The sequence below is a fragment of the Lingula anatina genome, chromosome 7 (genome assembly GCF_051362555.1).
Source record: "Lingula anatina isolate TDL-2025a chromosome 7, LinAna3.0, whole genome shotgun sequence".
NCBI lineage: Eukaryota > Metazoa > Brachiopoda > Lingulata > Lingulida > Lingulidae > Lingula > Lingula anatina.
In genome coordinates, this window is record NC_141773.1 from 18,782,580 (window position 1) to 18,800,295 (window position 17,716).

At 37.8% G+C, this 17,716-nt stretch overlaps 4 protein-coding genes across 6 annotated transcripts; 1 reads left to right on the forward strand and 3 right to left on the reverse strand.

Moving 5' to 3' along the window:
- Nucleotides 1-603: 603 nt before the first annotated feature.
- On the reverse strand, nucleotides 604-7,308 carry LOC106163016 (uncharacterized). The gene is made up of 6 exons (XM_013540485.2): nucleotides 7,067-7,308; nucleotides 2,909-3,079; nucleotides 1,924-2,223; nucleotides 1,591-1,738; nucleotides 1,275-1,393; nucleotides 604-848 (listed from the first exon to the last, which is right to left on the reverse strand). The coding sequence occupies exons 1-6, from the start codon at nucleotides 7,152-7,154 to the stop codon at nucleotides 706-708; spliced, it is 969 nt and encodes a 322-aa protein (XP_013395939.2). The 5' UTR covers nucleotides 7,155-7,308; the 3' UTR covers nucleotides 604-705.
- Nucleotides 4,133-6,371, reverse strand: LOC147760836 (rho GTPase-activating protein 35-like). Its single transcript, XM_087018418.1, has 4 exons — nucleotides 5,980-6,371; nucleotides 5,517-5,648; nucleotides 5,206-5,311; nucleotides 4,133-4,904 (listed from the first exon to the last, which is right to left on the reverse strand). The coding sequence occupies exons 1-4, from the start codon at nucleotides 6,272-6,274 to the stop codon at nucleotides 4,715-4,717; spliced, it is 723 nt and encodes a 240-aa protein (XP_086874544.1). The 5' UTR covers nucleotides 6,275-6,371; the 3' UTR covers nucleotides 4,133-4,714.
- A 670-nt stretch (nucleotides 7,309-7,978) lies between the features above and the next one.
- On the reverse strand, nucleotides 7,979-9,593 carry LOC106162989 (uncharacterized). Its single transcript, XM_013540455.2, has 3 exons — nucleotides 9,225-9,593; nucleotides 8,908-8,929; nucleotides 7,979-8,605 (listed from the first exon to the last, which is right to left on the reverse strand). The coding sequence occupies exons 1-3, from the start codon at nucleotides 9,230-9,232 to the stop codon at nucleotides 8,192-8,194; spliced, it is 444 nt and encodes a 147-aa protein (XP_013395909.2). The 5' UTR covers nucleotides 9,233-9,593; the 3' UTR covers nucleotides 7,979-8,191.
- Nucleotides 9,594-10,058: 465 nt separating this feature from the next.
- LOC106162966 (uncharacterized) lies at nucleotides 10,059-17,713 on the forward strand. Of its 3 annotated transcripts, none has more exons than XM_087016494.1 (5): nucleotides 10,059-10,351; nucleotides 11,191-11,426; nucleotides 11,752-11,819; nucleotides 12,097-12,180; nucleotides 12,510-13,299. In XM_087016494.1, the coding sequence occupies exons 1-5, from the start codon at nucleotides 10,283-10,285 to the stop codon at nucleotides 12,638-12,640; spliced, it is 588 nt and encodes a 195-aa protein (XP_086872620.1). In that variant the 5' UTR covers nucleotides 10,059-10,282; the 3' UTR covers nucleotides 12,641-13,299. The 3 variants fall into 3 exon arrangements, with proteins under 3 accessions (XP_086872620.1, XP_086872618.1, XP_086872617.1); XM_087016492.1 differs by lacking the exons at nucleotides 11,191-11,426; nucleotides 11,752-11,819; nucleotides 12,097-12,180; nucleotides 12,510-13,299 and adding exons at nucleotides 15,884-16,119; nucleotides 16,456-16,523; nucleotides 16,809-16,892; nucleotides 17,178-17,713 and having other exon boundaries at nucleotides 10,078-10,351; XM_087016491.1 differs by lacking the exons at nucleotides 10,059-10,351; nucleotides 11,191-11,426; nucleotides 11,752-11,819; nucleotides 12,097-12,180; nucleotides 12,510-13,299 and adding exons at nucleotides 14,718-14,886; nucleotides 15,884-16,119; nucleotides 16,456-16,523; nucleotides 16,809-16,892; nucleotides 17,178-17,713.
- The last annotated feature ends 3 nt before the right edge of the window (nucleotides 17,714-17,716 follow it).

Consider the following 17,716-nt stretch of genomic DNA (forward strand, 5'->3'; position numbering starts at 1 on the left):
ACCCCTCATTGGCGCTGGTGGGATATTTTGCAGATTTTACTCGATTCAGTAATTTAGACGGTGTAAAACAAAGGCATAGGAGCCGGGGATCTGGGATTGGGGGGATAACACTTCTTTAATTATCTCCTTTTATCTTTTATACCGCTCTGGTAAATTTTCAAAATGAATAATTTTTTTCAGAATTCTTCTGAATTTACACAAACCGAAAAACAAAATAAATCCTATCGAAATGGATACCTTTTATACGTGTACACAAGGGCCCAGTTTCATCACCACTGGATAGCGATATCCCATGGAATACACTATCCGTTGTATAAAATTGTTATCTGGAAAGTTATCCTGAGGACAGCACCCATTTTAACCACATGATAACAGTATCAGAGGCACAATAAGTATCTAGTATTCAGAAAACACTACTATATCCACAGGCAACTGCCTGGAGGATTACAGTTTTATCTTATGGATAGTGTTATCCAGTGTTTAGGAAACTGGGCCAAGCAGTTTAATTAATTTTCTTATAGATCGATCATTATTTGTATTCTTTAAATGAATTTATTTAGAATTCAATGTAATTCAAACATTCTCTCAAAACAACACATGTCGCTCTCTCAGACGTAAGAATTTAATTAAGACAATAATCCAATAATGTTCCAACGTCAAGATATTACAGTTTTTACAGTCCCACGTGACGCTTGTGTAATGTTTTCAACATTTTCCCTCTTTGTCGTAGTTCACGTAGTTCTGACTAAACGTTTCCCTATGATCACTGAAGCACTGTGCAGCTGCCGCGTCGCACTCACACACAGCATTTCGGCATGTTCCGAAAAACCAATAATAACTTGCAGGCTCTGAAAAAAGAAAGTTAAGTTGCTGCAAAAACTATTAATTAAAAAAAAAAAAAGAACTATTGGCGTTTTAAAACGGGCCTCATAAACGGTAATTGCTTTTTTTTGACTTAATTTGCGAATTAATTGCTTATTTCATGGTCGATTGTATAAATACTGTCTGCAAGCACCGCATTGCAATCTACGAACTATTTGGCCTGCTATCATTCGCGCCTTTCCATGTATACATATGGAAACTGCTTCTCGACCGCGAACTTATTTCAATATATCTGAAGATGCGTCATAACGAGGAACTGCTCGTTAGAGCTTTTGGCGATTCCAAATCGGTAAAGATTGACATTTTCTCCTCTTTCACTGTCTATCGGCATGTATAGAGGTGAGTTGACAAAAGTTCTTTTGAAAATCGGCTGGTTATGTTGGGCTACTTACTGCAAACAGTGGGATTGCACCCGTCCCAAGAATACGGGACGACATAAACTGATATAGACAATGCACAGGTACCACTGGTCTGTATGGCAGTATAGCAGTCATCGTGAATTTTACAACATCTATAATAAAGGAAGGCGATTTAGGATTTCAAAAAGAAGAACTACACAGTCATCTTTACAAAGATACTCACGATTATTTATCTATAAATTATGCGTTAAAAATGAATCAATGAAAATAAAGCTTTTAAAAAAGAAACAATCGAGAAAATTCAAATGCATGGATGTGCTTTACTTTCAAATCAATATTGTTATCTTACTTATCTGTTTCATCCACCGGTGTACCGGAACCGCCAAGCCCACAGTAACAGCCGTATCCGTTATAACTCAGGGGGTTTGTACCCGTAGAACACAATACCAACAGACCAAACTCAACCACAGAAGATTGTCTATTAGTGTTCACCGGCGCTGGGATAATAATAATAATAATAATAAAAGTAATAATAATAATAATAATAATAATAATAATAATAATAAATATTGCAAAAATTGCAAACTTTATTTGTCCTTGGAAATTATCAGGATTTTATTTATTTATTTATTTATCTATTGCATACTTCAACTTCAAACAAATACGATAAAACTTCACCTACTTTCCTCAAACGCGTACACCAGCAAGCCTCCCTCGAACACGTCATAAATGGTACAGCTGGCATCTAAATCCTCTAAACCTCCTCCGTTGCCACTCTCAGTGGTCAAACAACGGCCATCGAATGAAACAGCAAAGTTTAGAATACCTGAGAGTCTGGCCTCTTTTACACAGGCCTCTAGATATGGCGTGAGGTCGGTAGAGTTGGCAGGGACAGGGAGAGAAGGGTTGGTATAGAATTCTTTGTTGTAAATATTTTGCGGGTCAAGCGTGCACCCCAGTCGCCGCAGCGTGCGCCAACCATCTGTAAGACAAATTAAGAAGAGAAATATTATTTCGTTTTGATTTACGTTTTCTTTGGGAATGGTTTCCTTCGTTTTGTTTGAAAAATTTTTTATTGTGCAAATTTACTTTATTTCAATATTTTAATCACCAGACATATGCATCTGATCAAGGGTCGGAGCACTGCATATAGTAACCTCTCTATGGATTTGTCAACTTTTAAATTATGAAAAAAAATAAACCGCTTTTGTCTTCATGAACTACACAAATGAAGACCCGGTGCAACGAAACTGAGGGTCTGTGTAACAGAGTTCACCCTCCATTTAGTTATTATGGTTAGGGTTAGCCTGATCTTAGTGGGTAAAAATCTAGGGCGAGGCTTACCTGTGGACAATCATGTCCATCATGGGAAACTCTTTGTCACGTTACACTGGTTTCAAACAACACAAAGTTCTACAATTCTAGGGTACGTCAGACCCATGTGCACAGTGTTTCAAAACTGAAAGTCCGAAGATCGACTTTCTGTCTAGAAACAACGTGTTCCAGACTCTCTTTAAAGGCGGACTCTATGATGCCAGACACCGGTCATGCGCAAGTGCTTGGGCCAAGGCAAAACTCTTTCCAGTCAATTCATCTATTTTGCCTCCACCCCTCCCCCTTCCTCCCGCTTCACCGTGTATCCAATGCTGAAACACCCAGCGACTCACCCGGCAAACATTCGGTAGCCTCTCCCCAGTCACACACCCCGAGGACCACGTTAAACCGCATGCCCTCTGCCGGACAGTCCCTCTCAAAGCCAATACCATGGTGACACTGCACGTACTTGTTACAGGACTCAGGGTGAGTATTCAGCTGGATTCCAGTATCGCAGATCTTATCTGAAGTTAATGGAAAATATGAATAAGTCAGTTACTGCACATGTGTATTTAGATCGGGTAGCTTCCTTTGAAGTTGGACATAAGAACGAGATATTATGTCCAAGCTTTGAAGTACACAACAAATGTGTTTATCATTTATGTGATTATCATCATTACTGCTGTTGTTATCATTATCATTATTACCATTATTATTTACGGGCGGATCTTGATTAAAACAATTTCACATTAGTTATTTTGCTCTGGAGACAATCTTTTCATCGCCAAAATCAATGCCTAAATTGTGCCCCCTAACACCGATACTATCTTTCTCAATTTACAATGGTGACATTATATTTATGGCCTATACATGTGCACTTGCTAACCTGCTCTTACTAACTCCGTATTTGTGAAACACAAGAACCTAAAATATATATATGGCAACGAAATATTGATTTCTAAACTTTTGCCTTTGTGTTTATAAGATAGCTGTTTTGTCGCTTTTCGCTCGATATTCTGCTTTTTTTTTGGGGGGGGGGGGGAGGGAAGAGGGATAACTCTGAATCTGAAAACTATTTCCCCAGAGATTGTCGTTGTTGTTAGCATTTAGCAGACACTTTTTGGGACACGTTGCATTTGTGATAGCGAAAAAGGACCACGACATTCATGAACATGGACATGAACATGGGACCCATGTAACCATGCCACCTAGCTGAAATTTTTAGGCATGAAATCTAATGGCGTTGGTAAAATTGCAAAGATATAACGGCAATTTTGCAACCCATGACTTTAAAGTACACAGTTAAAGTGGTGTCCTAATTTCTAGTATGAATAAGTGGTCATAAATTATGACTCATAATGCAAATTGGCATTTACAGTACACGTTCAAAAACGGAACCGAATGAAGTATTTCCTTATCTTTATGAATCAAATTAACATTTTATTTTGTATCAATAAAAGTGCTTAGTCTTATAGTACACTGGAAGCACAAGGGTGCCCTATGGCAACTTTTGCTACAACATGTATAAAGTTCAATGCAATACATAGTGACGATCGAGCCCAGAGAGTTCAAGACAATTGCGTGCCACTCCTTTAACTTCGGATGTGAGTGTGCGAAAATGTTGAGTTCGAGTCCATGTTAATACAGACAGAACACATCGTTTATATGTTGATGTTTTATTCACAAATTTCAAGATAGATATCAATACCCTTAGGAAAAAATGAAATGCATCTGTGAAAATATTTACAATATATACATATGTACATAATAAGGGTACAAAACAAAATGAATTGATGCATCAATAAGTTACTGATAGATGAATTGGTAAAAACTACCAGTTTTTAGACTCGTCACCTGACTTCGTAATCATAACGCTCGGCGTATTGTTTATTTGGAATGAATGAACATGATACAGATTCATCCACATAGGTTGGTTCACTGGAGCCAGAAATACGCCGCAAATGTCAAAAGGGCGTCTCTTAGATTTTCCACTAGCTTAATCATGGATAACTTGAGCGGATGGAATTTAAACTGCCCTTCCTTGGTATTAAACCTTCTTTGGACAATATAATGAGCAATAAAGATGAGCTATCCGTAGACGTTTAGAAATTGTTTTGCATGAAATCCGAAGGATTTCAATTTTACGTGGAACGCAATGTCTACACTTCACTCTCTTTATCAAACAAGAACCCGTGTTGGTCAATGATGATTTGCACAACAGCCTGGAGTGGGGCGGCGCTAGATGCCATGTCGGCCAAAGAGGCAAACTCTGGCCGTAGTAGTGTGGGCCACCAGCAAATGGCAAGGTTGTCACTGGTCATACAGTTTACATCACTGAGTGATGAAACTCTGAAAAAAAAACCCATCAATCAAACATACTGATGGAATACAAAGTGAAGTTTGATAATAAGATCTTTATGATGATAAAAATATAGGGTGTGCATATACTTTTCGATACTGAGAGATTTTTGTGTCGTCCTTTATAAACTTCATATATCATATATGTTATATCTTTAACTTCATTACCTATGAAAAATTCAAATATTCGCCCAAACGTAAATCGGCGACTTAAGAAAAGCAATTTTGTAAATGAGTTTGGGAACACTTTTGTTTATTTGGCATGACTTAATAATCGAAGAATCCAACTCACTTGTTCAAGTGTGTGGCCATGAATTTAAGCACGCGGTAGTGGGCAGCAGGAAGCTTCTGAAGCACATTTCTCAGAGCTTGAAGGCGACATGTTTTGTCTTGGATACCTGAAAATGACAAATCACACCTGAAATGATTTTAAAAATAAGTTCAGAAAACCTCTAAATAAATAAATAAATAAGCACCAAATCTAAATATCTCTCACAGAGAAACTCCTGCAAAAATGCATTTGCTAAATTTGGCAACATCAAAAAAAATATATTCTAAAAATTGCGAAAAAGGGCGTCTTCCAGATCTGCTATAGTATCTTACCTGCTGCATTTATAAGGTCTTCGTTAAGTTTGGTAAGAATCAGTGGCTCTTGCAGCTCACGGAAGAAAGTCTTCAGTGCTGTTGCCACATCATTGACAGAGATTTCCAAATCATCAAAAACCAAACTATGATCTGTGAAACAAAAACAGTTGGATAACATTCAAAGAGCAATCATATCCCATATAAAAAAAATTTGGAGAAATATTTCTGTCACCGTGCATTCTTTACTATGGCACGAGTCTTTCGTTTGAAATTTTAGTAGGAAAAAACTACTTTCTCAGTTAATAAAATAGTTTTTAGAAAAATATGAAATATATATATATAAAAGTATCATTCGAGGGGTAAATATGTTTTACAATATCAAACATAATTTTCTTAAACATTTGTTGCATTAATTTTACACATATCTTATTCCCAGGGACTGATATGATAAAAAACCACAACCTTATTCTATTTAACTCACCTTCTTTAAACTTTTTCAACAGTAATTCTACATGTGCTTTGTTTCCAGGTACTCTATACAGTCCTTCTGAACCGAGCCCATTCTCTTCAATATACGCAATGCATTTCTCTACGAACATAGGAAGAACTGCATCATCAAGTAAATAATCGTCCAAGGACGTATTTATGGTGGTCTTTCCGCTAGGAACTTTTCTGGGCTTCTTACCAAATAACTTGGATCTGACGTAAGCCACTGCTCGCGCAATTCTTCGGCGTGTAAGATTAGTTTGAAACAAGTAAGATAATCCGCAAGACATCTTGAGTTGCTATCTTTCCAACTTGTTGCGAAGGGTAACCAAAGTTGATTGTTGACGTCATCCAGTTCCACTTTATGACGTCACAGTCAATTTTTATTCGTTGTCAGTAGACGACACAAATAACGTTACAAACGAAACAATGGCTTTTTATCATTTACACGGATTGGACAATATAGTATAGTAAGTTTTAAATTTTATTTTCGCAAAAGCTATCCATCACAATTCAACGAAATTTATAAATTCACTACTATATTATATTGCTTCCAGCGCATATAAGTTATGCATGGTCTGATGGAATATTTTTATGATACTAAAACGTAGACTTAGCTACTACTGCACAACCAAAACGCTATTAATCAGGCAAATGTGTTAAAGTCCTTTATATATTGTGTAAGTTACAAGTAAACACTGATAACCCACTAAAGTATAAAGATTCTACAAAAATGGAAAACACTGCATAAAAAGACATGGAGCAGGTTTTCTGAAAAAATAAGCAGTTTTGTTAGCTCCGAAGCTTATTTTCTCACATGTGACATCCAATACCAAGGGGGGTGGGGGGGGGGGGGGGAGGGGAGAGGGAGCACATCCTTGTAATATTAAATTGTAATGAAATGCTTTTAATTGAAATTAACAGAGCTTTAAGATCGGAGACTACAGACACGTTCGCGTTTTATCCAATTGCATAATGATGCAATTAACTCGGTTTACGAGCACAACAACACAACCGCACACGTCTACACCAGAAGATATATGACAAATTGATAGCAATAGCGAGTGAAATTTGACACATACCAATGACTTCTTGGTCCAGGACAGCACTACTGGTACCCAGGGCCGCCAATACCATCAACACCGAGATACATGCAGATTTGGTGTCCATTGTTATGCCGGTCGTTGACTAGTACTTCTTCAATACTTGTACGTATCTGCTAATCCTCCCCGAAGTTTAAGTGTTGAGACTGACGCATATTTTATATTTATATCCATTTACCCATTATCCCTGGCTGTCACCAGTGGATACCCGCGATGAGTGCGATAAGCGCGCCCAAAATGTATGTTAAGGAGGTAATATCCTGACGTCAAATTTAAACAGAAAATAGAGGGCACATTCCATTTAACCAGTGTCTAAATTTGAATTAATTTGTTTATGCATGTATGTTTCACTTAAAATATTTTGCATTTAAGAACAATCTAGTCTCACATACTGGTGGTTTTTATCGTTAAAAAAGGCTACTGGCACCACAACTTTATTAAATCAGACAGATACAGTCCAACTGATGTCCTCACGCGAACATATTGCTAAATACGATATTAAGATTTAATAGATGTCATTTGTCATTTTGGCTGTATGAGTGGTCAGTCACGCCACAGTGGACACATTCAGATTCAGACATCGTACTAGCTGGGTCGGTCCAACACACACGAGATGGTTAATTATTCCCCATGCAGCTGCTCGAAGAGGCGTGTCAGAGAATTAAGCTGATTCCATTGATTGCACTTAAGCGAGACCCCCCCCCCCCCCCCCCCCCCCCCCGCAGAGATAGACCGATCCAGCCTGTACGATGTGTGCATCTGAATGTAGACACCAGCGGTCTACGTGGATCGACCCAACTCTGTGGAGACTCTCGCTGACTACAATCAGCATAACTTTTGCTGATTAAATTGAGCATCAACAAGAATCTAAAACTTCGCTTACCATTTTTATTTTATTTTTCAATCAATTTCTTCGCTGTAAACGAGGTTTGCGGCATCAGTAACGCAGGCAAATGTTAATTAGTAGTTTATTTTAACTTATTTTAATTTAAATATAGAAAGGGGTAACATTAACATAATATCAATTCTAATAACTAAACTTCGTTTTAGCGTCAAATTATATGAGACAGATTGCTTGTGGGACCTTCGAACAAATCGTCTATACTATTGGGTGTTGAGTAGGCCTACTAGTATTGAAAATCCTGAATTCCTGGGTAAAAAAAATATATACGTGGGATTCAGCTTGCGTTGACATCCTACAACTACCCAGGCGTCGTTCTGCAGAGATAATGGACCAGTCTGTGTGCTGTAGGCTGTGTGACGATGTACAGACGTGTTTGAAAACTGTTCTTTGATACTCTGGAATATCACTGTTTTGGTCGACCTACAGTATATACCAATATTAAAGTTACGGACACTGATCCACCCCGATGCACCGTCCTTTATGGTACACAGTTTCACGCGGGCACTCGCACTGCGGCGGTAGACAAACTGCTGCACAAATCGGGAACGGGTTTCTGCAAGTCGCCTTGCAAGATCCGCAGAATTTCCAAACCTGATCCTCTGGACATAGTGGAACTGGAAAAGAATTTACAAGCTGAATATTCACATATAAGATAAGAAACCAGTGACACTTTCTTATGCTATTTATGATTGCACTTTAGATATCGTCTACCACCTGTCCCAGACAACAGCATTTTGGTTTTTTACTGATGGCCGATTTTACTATACTTACAGTATAGAATGGTTGTAGGCGAAACCAGAACTAAAGAATTGCAAATTTACCAAAAGAAATTGAATGAGCAATAAAAAAGTCTATTGTGACTAATAAATACACTATATATTATATTTTGTTTTAACGTTATTGTCGGTTTACTTACTATAATATCCTTGTATCTGACCCTTGAATAAAGGAAATAAAAAACAAGTAACGATAAATGAAAATAAAAATCAAATAAGAAATTATGGCCAATCCCTTTATTATTATCTGGATATAACAAAAACGTTTCCGCCGCCGGTCCTGTATGTATTAGATCGGGGTCCTTATTCTTTTTTAACATACTGATCCATTCTACTTTGATATATTGCACGCACTGTGCAGCTAGCGTGCCAAATTTTCGAAAACTTGTTTTATATTAATAACTATTCATGCAGACCAAGCGTTTAGAAAATTCGCCCTGTAAAAATATCAACTCACCTCTCCATTTGCAATCATAAATAACAATACGGCACACAGTATTCCAACAGACAGACACATTTTGGCTTTGTCCACACAAAACTTCCCGTTATAGTTTGGTATTAAAACCAGGGTTTACATATTTATACGCAGTATATACATAGCAACATTCCCGCTGAAGAAAGACCGAGCTGATCTCCATAACAGGAATACCTGGTTAATACATACTATTTCCTTTAGAGATGCGTCTTGTTTGTACCATCAATTTGGCTTTTAAATTCTGCTGCGGTGTGTGTGTGTTTTTTTCTTCGGCATTTTTGAAATATTTTAAATAATTCTAATGACTGATACTTTCATGTTTAAACCTGTGTTAATTCATTTGTTTTTGTGGCATTGAGGACGATATTTCAACGCAAAGGACGAAAAAAAAGGCGACCCCCCCCCCCACACACACACACCGTCATGCCTGATTGATGAGAAGACAATGCCATCATGGCATCTAAAAATGAGGAACTTGACAGCTTTATTCGTTTGAATTCGTTGATCGAATCCGTAATAGCTGGGAAATAATGTAAATAATGTCACATTTCTCTGGAAAAGTTTGCGTTCAAAGACACAATCCATTTTCCCGAAACGATTCGTTGGTAGGTCATGCATGTATTTATATTAAGCTCAGCATTTGACCTTGAACTGAAACTGCAACACATATCGATGAATGTGGCCTAAATTGACTCAAGTTCTCTCTTCTTCATAACACACACAGTAAAAAGTCGCCATACCCCCAAAGAATATTTTACTGAAAAGTTACTATTCTTCATTTCAGACCTCCCCCCCCCCCCCCCCCCCCGCCACCCGCCTTCCCATCAATATAATACGAAGCTTCGGCTCTGTAAACTCTACTGCACATAGCAAAGTCTAGCCAGGATATATCACAGCCGATATAAGCAGACAGCACGTGTTATCATAGGACGTACGTGTATTCAGGAGACCAACCAGACAGGTGTAACGCCCAGACACCCGGCAAAACCTACTGCCCCGGACACTCTTCGCGAACTGAGCTGGTCCGACACAAGCTACCGATGGATGCTAAGCCTATCCCTTTTGAAGAGGTGGAGCGGTGTGTGAAGCCACCTCCACCGGAGACGAAGGTGAAACTCAGTCTACGTTTCTGTTAATACTATCATTAATTAGTGTATCTCAGGGGTATGAGAAAATCATGCCCAGACCCTAGTCCTGACCTCATGTGCCCCTGTGTGTGTGTGTCTGTGTGTGTGAGGGAGGGGATGGGGACGGCAAATTGGTGTCTACAGCAACGGTAGTTTCCGTGCGTGTGTGTGTGTGCGTGCGTGTGTGTGTGTGTGTGCGTGCGTGCATGCGTGTTCGTGTGGGCATTTTTGTGCCTGCAACACTGGTAATTTCGTCAGATATATTTAAACGAGTACATATTTGTATGCGTATTTGCGATAATGATAAAAAGTAGGTCAGGAAGTCTTATTAGGTTTCACAACGCATACATATATGCACGTAATAAAAGTGAACGTGATGTAGGTGCAAACATTCCCCGCTTAGAAAAATGAAGAAAAAGGAAATAAGATGTCAGGTTGACTTTTAAGATAAATAATAATAAAATTAATCTTCACTATTTCTCTCAGAAAACAGGCAAAATATTAAAAGCTGCCAATAGAATATTTTATTTCCCTTTGAGGTTATGAACACCATACAAACGCGTGCCGCAACACATTTCGCCGTTTCTGTCGCACGGTGCGTTGGGCGCTTAGAATTACCGTGACATAAAAATTACCTTTATGCGTTGACATGAATCCCAAAAACACTGTACACATACTTTAAATACTAAAAAGGAAAAATATTGAACCCGAAAATAATTCGAAAATAGTTTCCGCCTTAGAAAGAATCTTCATTTATTATTGTTGTTGTTGTTGTTGTTGTTGTTGTGACAGTCGTTTTTTTTTCTACTTTTTTCTTTTAGACTCATTCATTTCATCATACGTGCTACCGTATCAAAGACCCTCGTGTGACAGTAGATTTTTACTCTCGAGTCTTGGGCATGAAACTAATAGCGACCTTGCCCCTAGAGAACCTCAAGTCCACGATGTACTTCATGGGGTACACGGAAGAGGGGGAGACCGTGCCCTCCGACCTCAAAGAACGGATGCAGTTTCTTTTCCACAGAAAACAGCACACGCCAGTGCTCGAGTTTCTCCAGTAGGTTTGAAAATTGATAATTTAAAATTAATTTTCCTCATATTACTGAAATTCTTTGCACGTAAATTTGAAAAAATACAGTTCACAATAAGGCGACATGAAGCAAAATTCACTTACTAAAGGTTTAGTTCTTTTGTTATTTCTGAAATGGCTTTCTTTCGTTTTGAACATAACTTAAAATCTACAATGTCGAATACAGAACTTTTGCTATAATTGCTCGACAAGTATAAATCTGTAGCTAGACGAGGACAGTTTTACTGAAATATGCAGGATCTATATAGACGGGAAAAGGTACATTATTAATTACATGCACTCTGTCTTTCAGCAACTGGGGAACAGAAAACATGTCCAACCTAAAGCTTCATGATGGAAACAAGGCGCCAAAGGGATACTGTACGTTAATTTTCATTTATTGATTATTCGATGTCAACCAACCATTGTAACATTTATATCTGATAAAAGTTTTTCCTACTTTTCTTTTCTTACAAAATACAATTATATATGCACATTTCACTTAATTTCTAAACCTACATACGGCTTGTCTGCAAATGCAGCAATAAAAATAATAAAAAAAGAAATGATCTATAAACATACTTTTTACACCAACACCATATTTTGGTTGAGACGATAAATATAATCATATTATTCTATTCGATTCTCTTTGCTACAGCTCACATATGTGTGGCTGTACAAGATGCGGATGCTGAAACACAACGTGTAGCCAATTTAGGAGTCCGCATTATCAAAGAAGCTGGTAAGCAGCTTTGGTTAAAATTAATCGTAATTTAACCATTATACTTTATCAATGAAGGTGGGGAGATAATTATAAAATAAAATAATAATAATAATAATAATAATAATAATAATAATAATAATAAAGTAGAAGGGTAGGATCGTGTGGTTTTTTAACTTTCTATTTTCTTTTTTACACAGTACAAACTTATTCCTTTAAGGCATGTCCATCTACAAGTGTTCAAATTGCTCCTGTTACACGATATGCACTTTTATTAAAATATTACACAAAATCAATACACAAGAAACCATCTGAAACAGTGATGTCTGGTCTAATTTGTCATATTCTAGGTGGTCAGGGCATTGCTTTTATAGAGGACCCAGATGGATACTGGGTGGAATTCCTCGAGGGAGATCGTCTAGGATCGCCAGGAGACCCAAACATTGACATCACGGAGATGAACGCAGCCATTGCTTTCTAGGAATCCCAGGCCACATGAGATTAATTCTGGTTTCAGCAAAATGCATCAGATTTATGATTTCTTCCTTTTAATGGTCAGAGTTATTGATCTAGTTTCTCAGTAAACTTGGGATTTTAGTAGCCAAACAGAGATATCTTGTGAAAAATAGTCTTTCTTCGGTGGCAGCAGATGCATCGGACAGGCATATACAGTTTTAAAGGAGCCAAGTAATAAAGTGGCTTCGACTCGGGAAATGTCATCTATTGTTAGAATTTTAAACTAAAAGCCACAACCAATCTACATGTATTCATCAATGCCATGACAAGTAGGCAGCAGACAAACTGCTGCACAAATCGGGAACGGGTTTCTACAAGATCCGCAAAATTTCGTAACCTAATCCTCTAGACATATTGGAACTGGAAAAGAATTTACAAGCTGAATATCTCAGTACAAGATAAAAAAAAAAACTGTAATACTTTCTTAAGGCTGTTTATGTTTGCACTTCAAATATCGTCTACTACCTGTTTCAGACGAGAGTATTTTGGTTTGTTACCAATGTCCGACTGTATGCATTTGATCGGGTCCTTATTCTTTTTTTCACATACTTTGATACATTGTGCGCACTGTGCAGTTAAGGAATTTTCGAAAACTTGTTTCATATTAATAAACATTAATGTAGACCACGCGTTTTCAAATACCTGTATTTTTTATGCAATCTGTTCCAGAAAATTCACCCTGTAAAAATATCAACTCACCTCTCCATTTGCAATCATAAATAACAATACGGCACACACTATTCCAGTAGACGGGCACATTTTGGGTTTGTCCACACAAAACTCACCGTTATAGATTGGTAGTTAAACCAGGATTTACATATTTATACGCAGTATATACAGCAACAACATCGTTGCTGGAGAAACACCGGGCTGATCTCCATAACAGGAATACCGGGTTAATACATACTATTTCCTTTAGAGATGCGTCTTGTTTGTACCATTAATGTGGCTTTTAAATTCTGTTGTGGTGTGTTTTTCTGTGGCAATTACAGGGGCGGATTTAGGCTGTCTTCTGGGTCTTCCGGAAGACGGTCAGATTTCCAAGTTAACATTGACTGGTATCTAATTTTTTCTGTCGGAAGACGGTCAAAAATGGTGGATGGATCAACAAAGATAATTTGGAAGACTATCAGAAAATATCTCTGGATCCGCCCCTGAATTAATGGTATTTGTAAAATATATTAAAAATTTCAATGACTGATACTTTCATGTTAAAATGTACGTTCATGTATTTGTTTTAGTGGCTTTGAGGGCGATATTTGAACGCAAAAAGAAGGCGATCCCTACCCCCCCCCCCCCCCAACACGCCATCAAAAAATCTCGATTCATACTTAATTGATGGGAAGACGATGGCATCTAAAAATAAAGAACTTGACAGCTGTATTCGTTTGAATTCGTTGTTTAAAATCCATGATTGCGGAAAATAATGTCGTACGTATTTCTCGGTTACTTACTCTTACACTTGACTTGATCATAATGGTTACGTCCAACGTAAAAGCATCAAACACTTCCTAGCTTCTAGTTTGGAACAATTTCTCACACCTATTTGAATCTCTTGTCTCTTGCAAAGCATTTATAATTTCTATGACGTTAAAAACTAGGTTAAAATAACCAATAAAAAAACAATCGATTTCTCCACTTCTCCGTGCAAGAACTGCACATCTCGTCGTCTGCATAAGGAATCCGGTCGTTGCAAGCCGAAAATGATTCACGCCCTACGACTATTTAGACAGTTTAGAAACTTAAAAGCGGGGATTGTGTACAAACAAACAGACCTTTTTTTCTGAAATGACACGATGGTAGGTCATATTTATATTCAGCTCAGCATTTGACCTTGAATTGCGGCAGCAACACACTTTGATAAACGTAGCCAGCATCGACCTAAATCCTCACATAAACATGACATCAAAAGTAATAGGTCGCCATACCCCCAAAGGTAATAAAGACACCGTTGCTCATTTTCCTCGTTTCAGACCCCCCCACCCCCCACCCCGTAACTCGAAAGCATCGCACATTGCGACCGAGCGCAAGCGTCTCGATTCCATAACTCGAGTTACGGGGCCCAGGTGTAAAGCCCAGTCACCCGGCAAAAACTAATGCCCCAGACATTCCTCGAGAACTCAGCTCCGACACAAGCTACCGATGGATGCTAAGCCTATCCCTTTTGAAGAGGTGGAGCGGTGGGTGAAGCCACCTCCACCGGAGACGAAGGTGAAACTCAGTCTACGTTTCATATTAATATTATCATTAATTAGTGTATCTCAGGTGTAAGAGAAAATCATGCCCAGACCCTAGTCCTGACCTCATGTGTCCCTGTGTGTGTGAGGAGGGGATGGGGACGGCAAATTGGTGTCTACAGCAACAGTAGTTTCCATGTGTGTGTGTGTGTGTGTGTGTGTTGGCATTTTTGTGCCTGTAACACCGGTAATTTCGCCAGATATATACATGTTTGTATTCGTATTTGCGATAATAATAATAAAAAGTAGGTCAAGAGGTCTTATAAGGTTTCACATGACACATATATGCACGTGATAAATGTGAACGTGGTGAAGGTACAACCATTCCCCGCTTACAAAATAGAGGAAAACAGAAATAAGATGTCGGGTTGACTTTTAAGATTAAAAAATAATAATTATTAAAATCTTCACTATTTCTCTCAGAAAACAGGCAAGATATTAAACGCTGTCGAACTAATATTTTATAGTTGCTATATGAGAGGAAAGGAAGGAATTATTTGCTCGGTTCAATAATTGGTTGGTTGGTTGCGAGAGCGGGAGTCACCCTGTGTTGCTCGAGCAGGAACACCTTGACAACCGAGCGACGCGATAAATTGTTAAAATACTGAGATGGATAATTGAGCGAGGTTGGCAATTATTGAAGGTGGGGTCAATAAAGAAATATTTTATTTCCCTTTGAGGTTATGTACACCGTACAAACGGGTGCCTCAACACATTGCGCCGTTTCTGTCGCATGGTACGTAGGGCGCTTAGCGTTACCTTGAAATAAAAATTACCATTATGCGTTGACATGAAAAAAAAATATACAAATACTTTAAATATTTTATAAAAGGAAAAATATTGAACCCGAAAATAATTAGTCTAGTTTCTGCCATAGAAAGAATCTTGATAATTAACATATTATAGAATTATTATAATCATTACTTATTATTGTTGTTGTGACAGTCGTTTTTTTCACTTTTTTCTTTTAGACTTATTCATTTCATCATACGTGCTACCGTATCAAAGACCCTCGCGTGACAGTAGATTTTTACTCTCGAGTCTTGGGCATGAAACTAATAGCGACTTTGCCCCTAGAGAACCTCAAGACCACAATGTATTTTATGGGGTACACAGAAGAGGGGGAGACCGTGCCCTCTGACTTCAAAGAACGGATGGAGTTTCTTCTCCACAGGAAAAAACACACGCCAGTGATCGAGTTTCTCCAGTAGGTTTGAAAATTGATAATTTAAAATTAATTTTCCTCAAATTACTGAAATTCTTTTACGCCTGCTTTGCACGTAAATTTGAAAAAATACCGTTCACGATAAGGAGACACGAAACAAAATTCACCAGCTAAAGGTTTAGTTCTATTGTTATTTCTAAAACGAATTTTCTTTCGTTTTGATCATGACTTAAAATCTACAATGTCGGATAAAGAATTTCTGTTGAGATTGCTCGACAAGTATAAATCTGTAGCTAGACGAGGACAGTTTTACTGAAATATGCAGTGTGTATGTAGACGGAAAAAGGTACATTATTAATTACATGCACTATCTTTCAGCAACTGGGGAACAGAAAACATGCCCGACCTAAAGCTTCATGATGGAAACAAGGCGCCAAAGGGTTACTGTACGTTAATTTTCATTTATTGATTATTCATTGTCAACCAGCCAATATCAAATTAATATCTGATAAAAGTTTATCTTTTCTTTTCTTATAAAGTACAATCGTAAATGCATATTTCATTTATTATATAATAATTTCTTAACCTATATATGGTTTGTCTGCAAATCACCCAGCAATCAAAATAATGATAAATAAATGATCTGTAAACATACAGTTCACACCAATATCACATTTTCTCTTGAGACAGTAAATATAATTGTTTTATTCTATTTTTTTTTTTTGTTAAAGCTCACATATGCGTGGCTGTTCAAGATGCAGATGCCGAAATAAAACGTGTAGCCAACTTAGGAGTTCGTGTTATCAAGGAATCTGGTAAAGAAGTTTTGTCAAAATAAATCGTAATGTCACTAAATACTTTATCGATGAAGGATGATTAGAAAATGAAAAAAAAAGGGGGGGATCGGATCGTGAGATTTTTAAAACTTTTTTATTTTTATTTTTTGTTAAGTACTTATAAATGCTTTACAACAGGCATGTACATCTGGAATTGTTCAAATTGCTGATCGTACACAAAACTGACACAAAATTAACACACAAGAAACACATCTGCAGCAGTGCCGCCTGTTCTGATATTTCCTTCAATTTGTCTTATTCTAGGTGGCCAGGGCTATGCTTTCATAGAGGACCCAGATGGATACTGGGTAGAATTTCTCGACGGAGATCGTCTTGGATCACCAGGAGACCCAAACATTGACATCACGGAGATGAAAGCAGCCATTGGTTTCTAGAAATCCCAGGCCACATGAGATTAATTTTGGTTTTAGCAAAGATGCATCAGATTTATAACTTCTTCCTTTTAAAAGTAAGAGTTATTGATCTAGTTTCTCAGTAAACTGAGGGTTTTTACTGGCTAAACAGAGATATCTTGTGAAAATTAGTCTTTCTTCGGTGGCAGCAGATGGATGGGACAGGCATATACAGTTTTAAAGGAGACAAGTAATAAAGCACGTGGCTTCGACTCAGGCAATGTCATCTATTGTAAGATTTTGAAACTGGAAGCCACAACCAATCTATTCATCAATGCCATGACAAGTAGGCTCAATTATTATCCCATCACCTCAATCTGGCTCCCAAATGTTATCAAGTCAGCAGAGTACTACTAGCTACCTGAAACAGTCCTCAAACAAACAAACTCA

Bases quoted from the DNA above. Each gene is read 5' to 3' on its own strand.
- LOC106162989 (XM_013540455.2), bottom strand. The intron at 8,606-8,907 runs GTAAGTAAACCG...ATTCTTTTCCAG, and splicing joins TCAGATACAAGGATATTATA to TTCCACTATGTCCAGAGGAT.
- LOC147760836 (XM_087018418.1), bottom strand. From the start codon at position 6,274: ATGTCTTGCGGATTATCTTACTTGTTTCAAACTAATCTTACACGCCGA. The intron at 5,312-5,516 runs GTAAGATACTAT...TGTCATTTTCAG, and splicing joins AGACCTTATAAATGCAGCAG to GTATCCAAGACAAAACATGT. The intron at 4,905-5,205 runs GTGAGTTGGATT...TTTTTTTTTCAG, and splicing joins ATGGCCACACACTTGAACAA to AGTTTCATCACTCAGTGATG.
- LOC106163016 (XM_013540485.2), bottom strand. From the start codon at position 7,154: ATGGACACCAAATCTGCATGTATCTCGGTGTTGATGGTATTGGCGGCC. The intron at 3,080-7,066 runs GTATGTGTCAAA...CATTAACTTCAG, and splicing joins CCTGGACCAAGAAGTCATTG to ATAAGATCTGCGATACTGGA. The intron at 1,394-1,590 runs GTAAGATAACAA...CCTTTATTATAG, and splicing joins CCGGTGGATGAAACAGATAA to ATGTTGTAAAATTCACGATG.
- LOC106162966 (XM_087016494.1), top strand. From the start codon at position 10,283: ATGGATGCTAAGCCTATCCCTTTTGAAGAGGTGGAGCGGTGTGTGAAG. The intron at 10,352-11,190 runs GTGAAACTCAGT...TTTTTCTTTTAG, and splicing joins CACCTCCACCGGAGACGAAG to ACTCATTCATTTCATCATAC. The intron at 12,181-12,509 runs GTAAGCAGCTTT...GTCATATTCTAG, and splicing joins CCGCATTATCAAAGAAGCTG to GTGGTCAGGGCATTGCTTTT.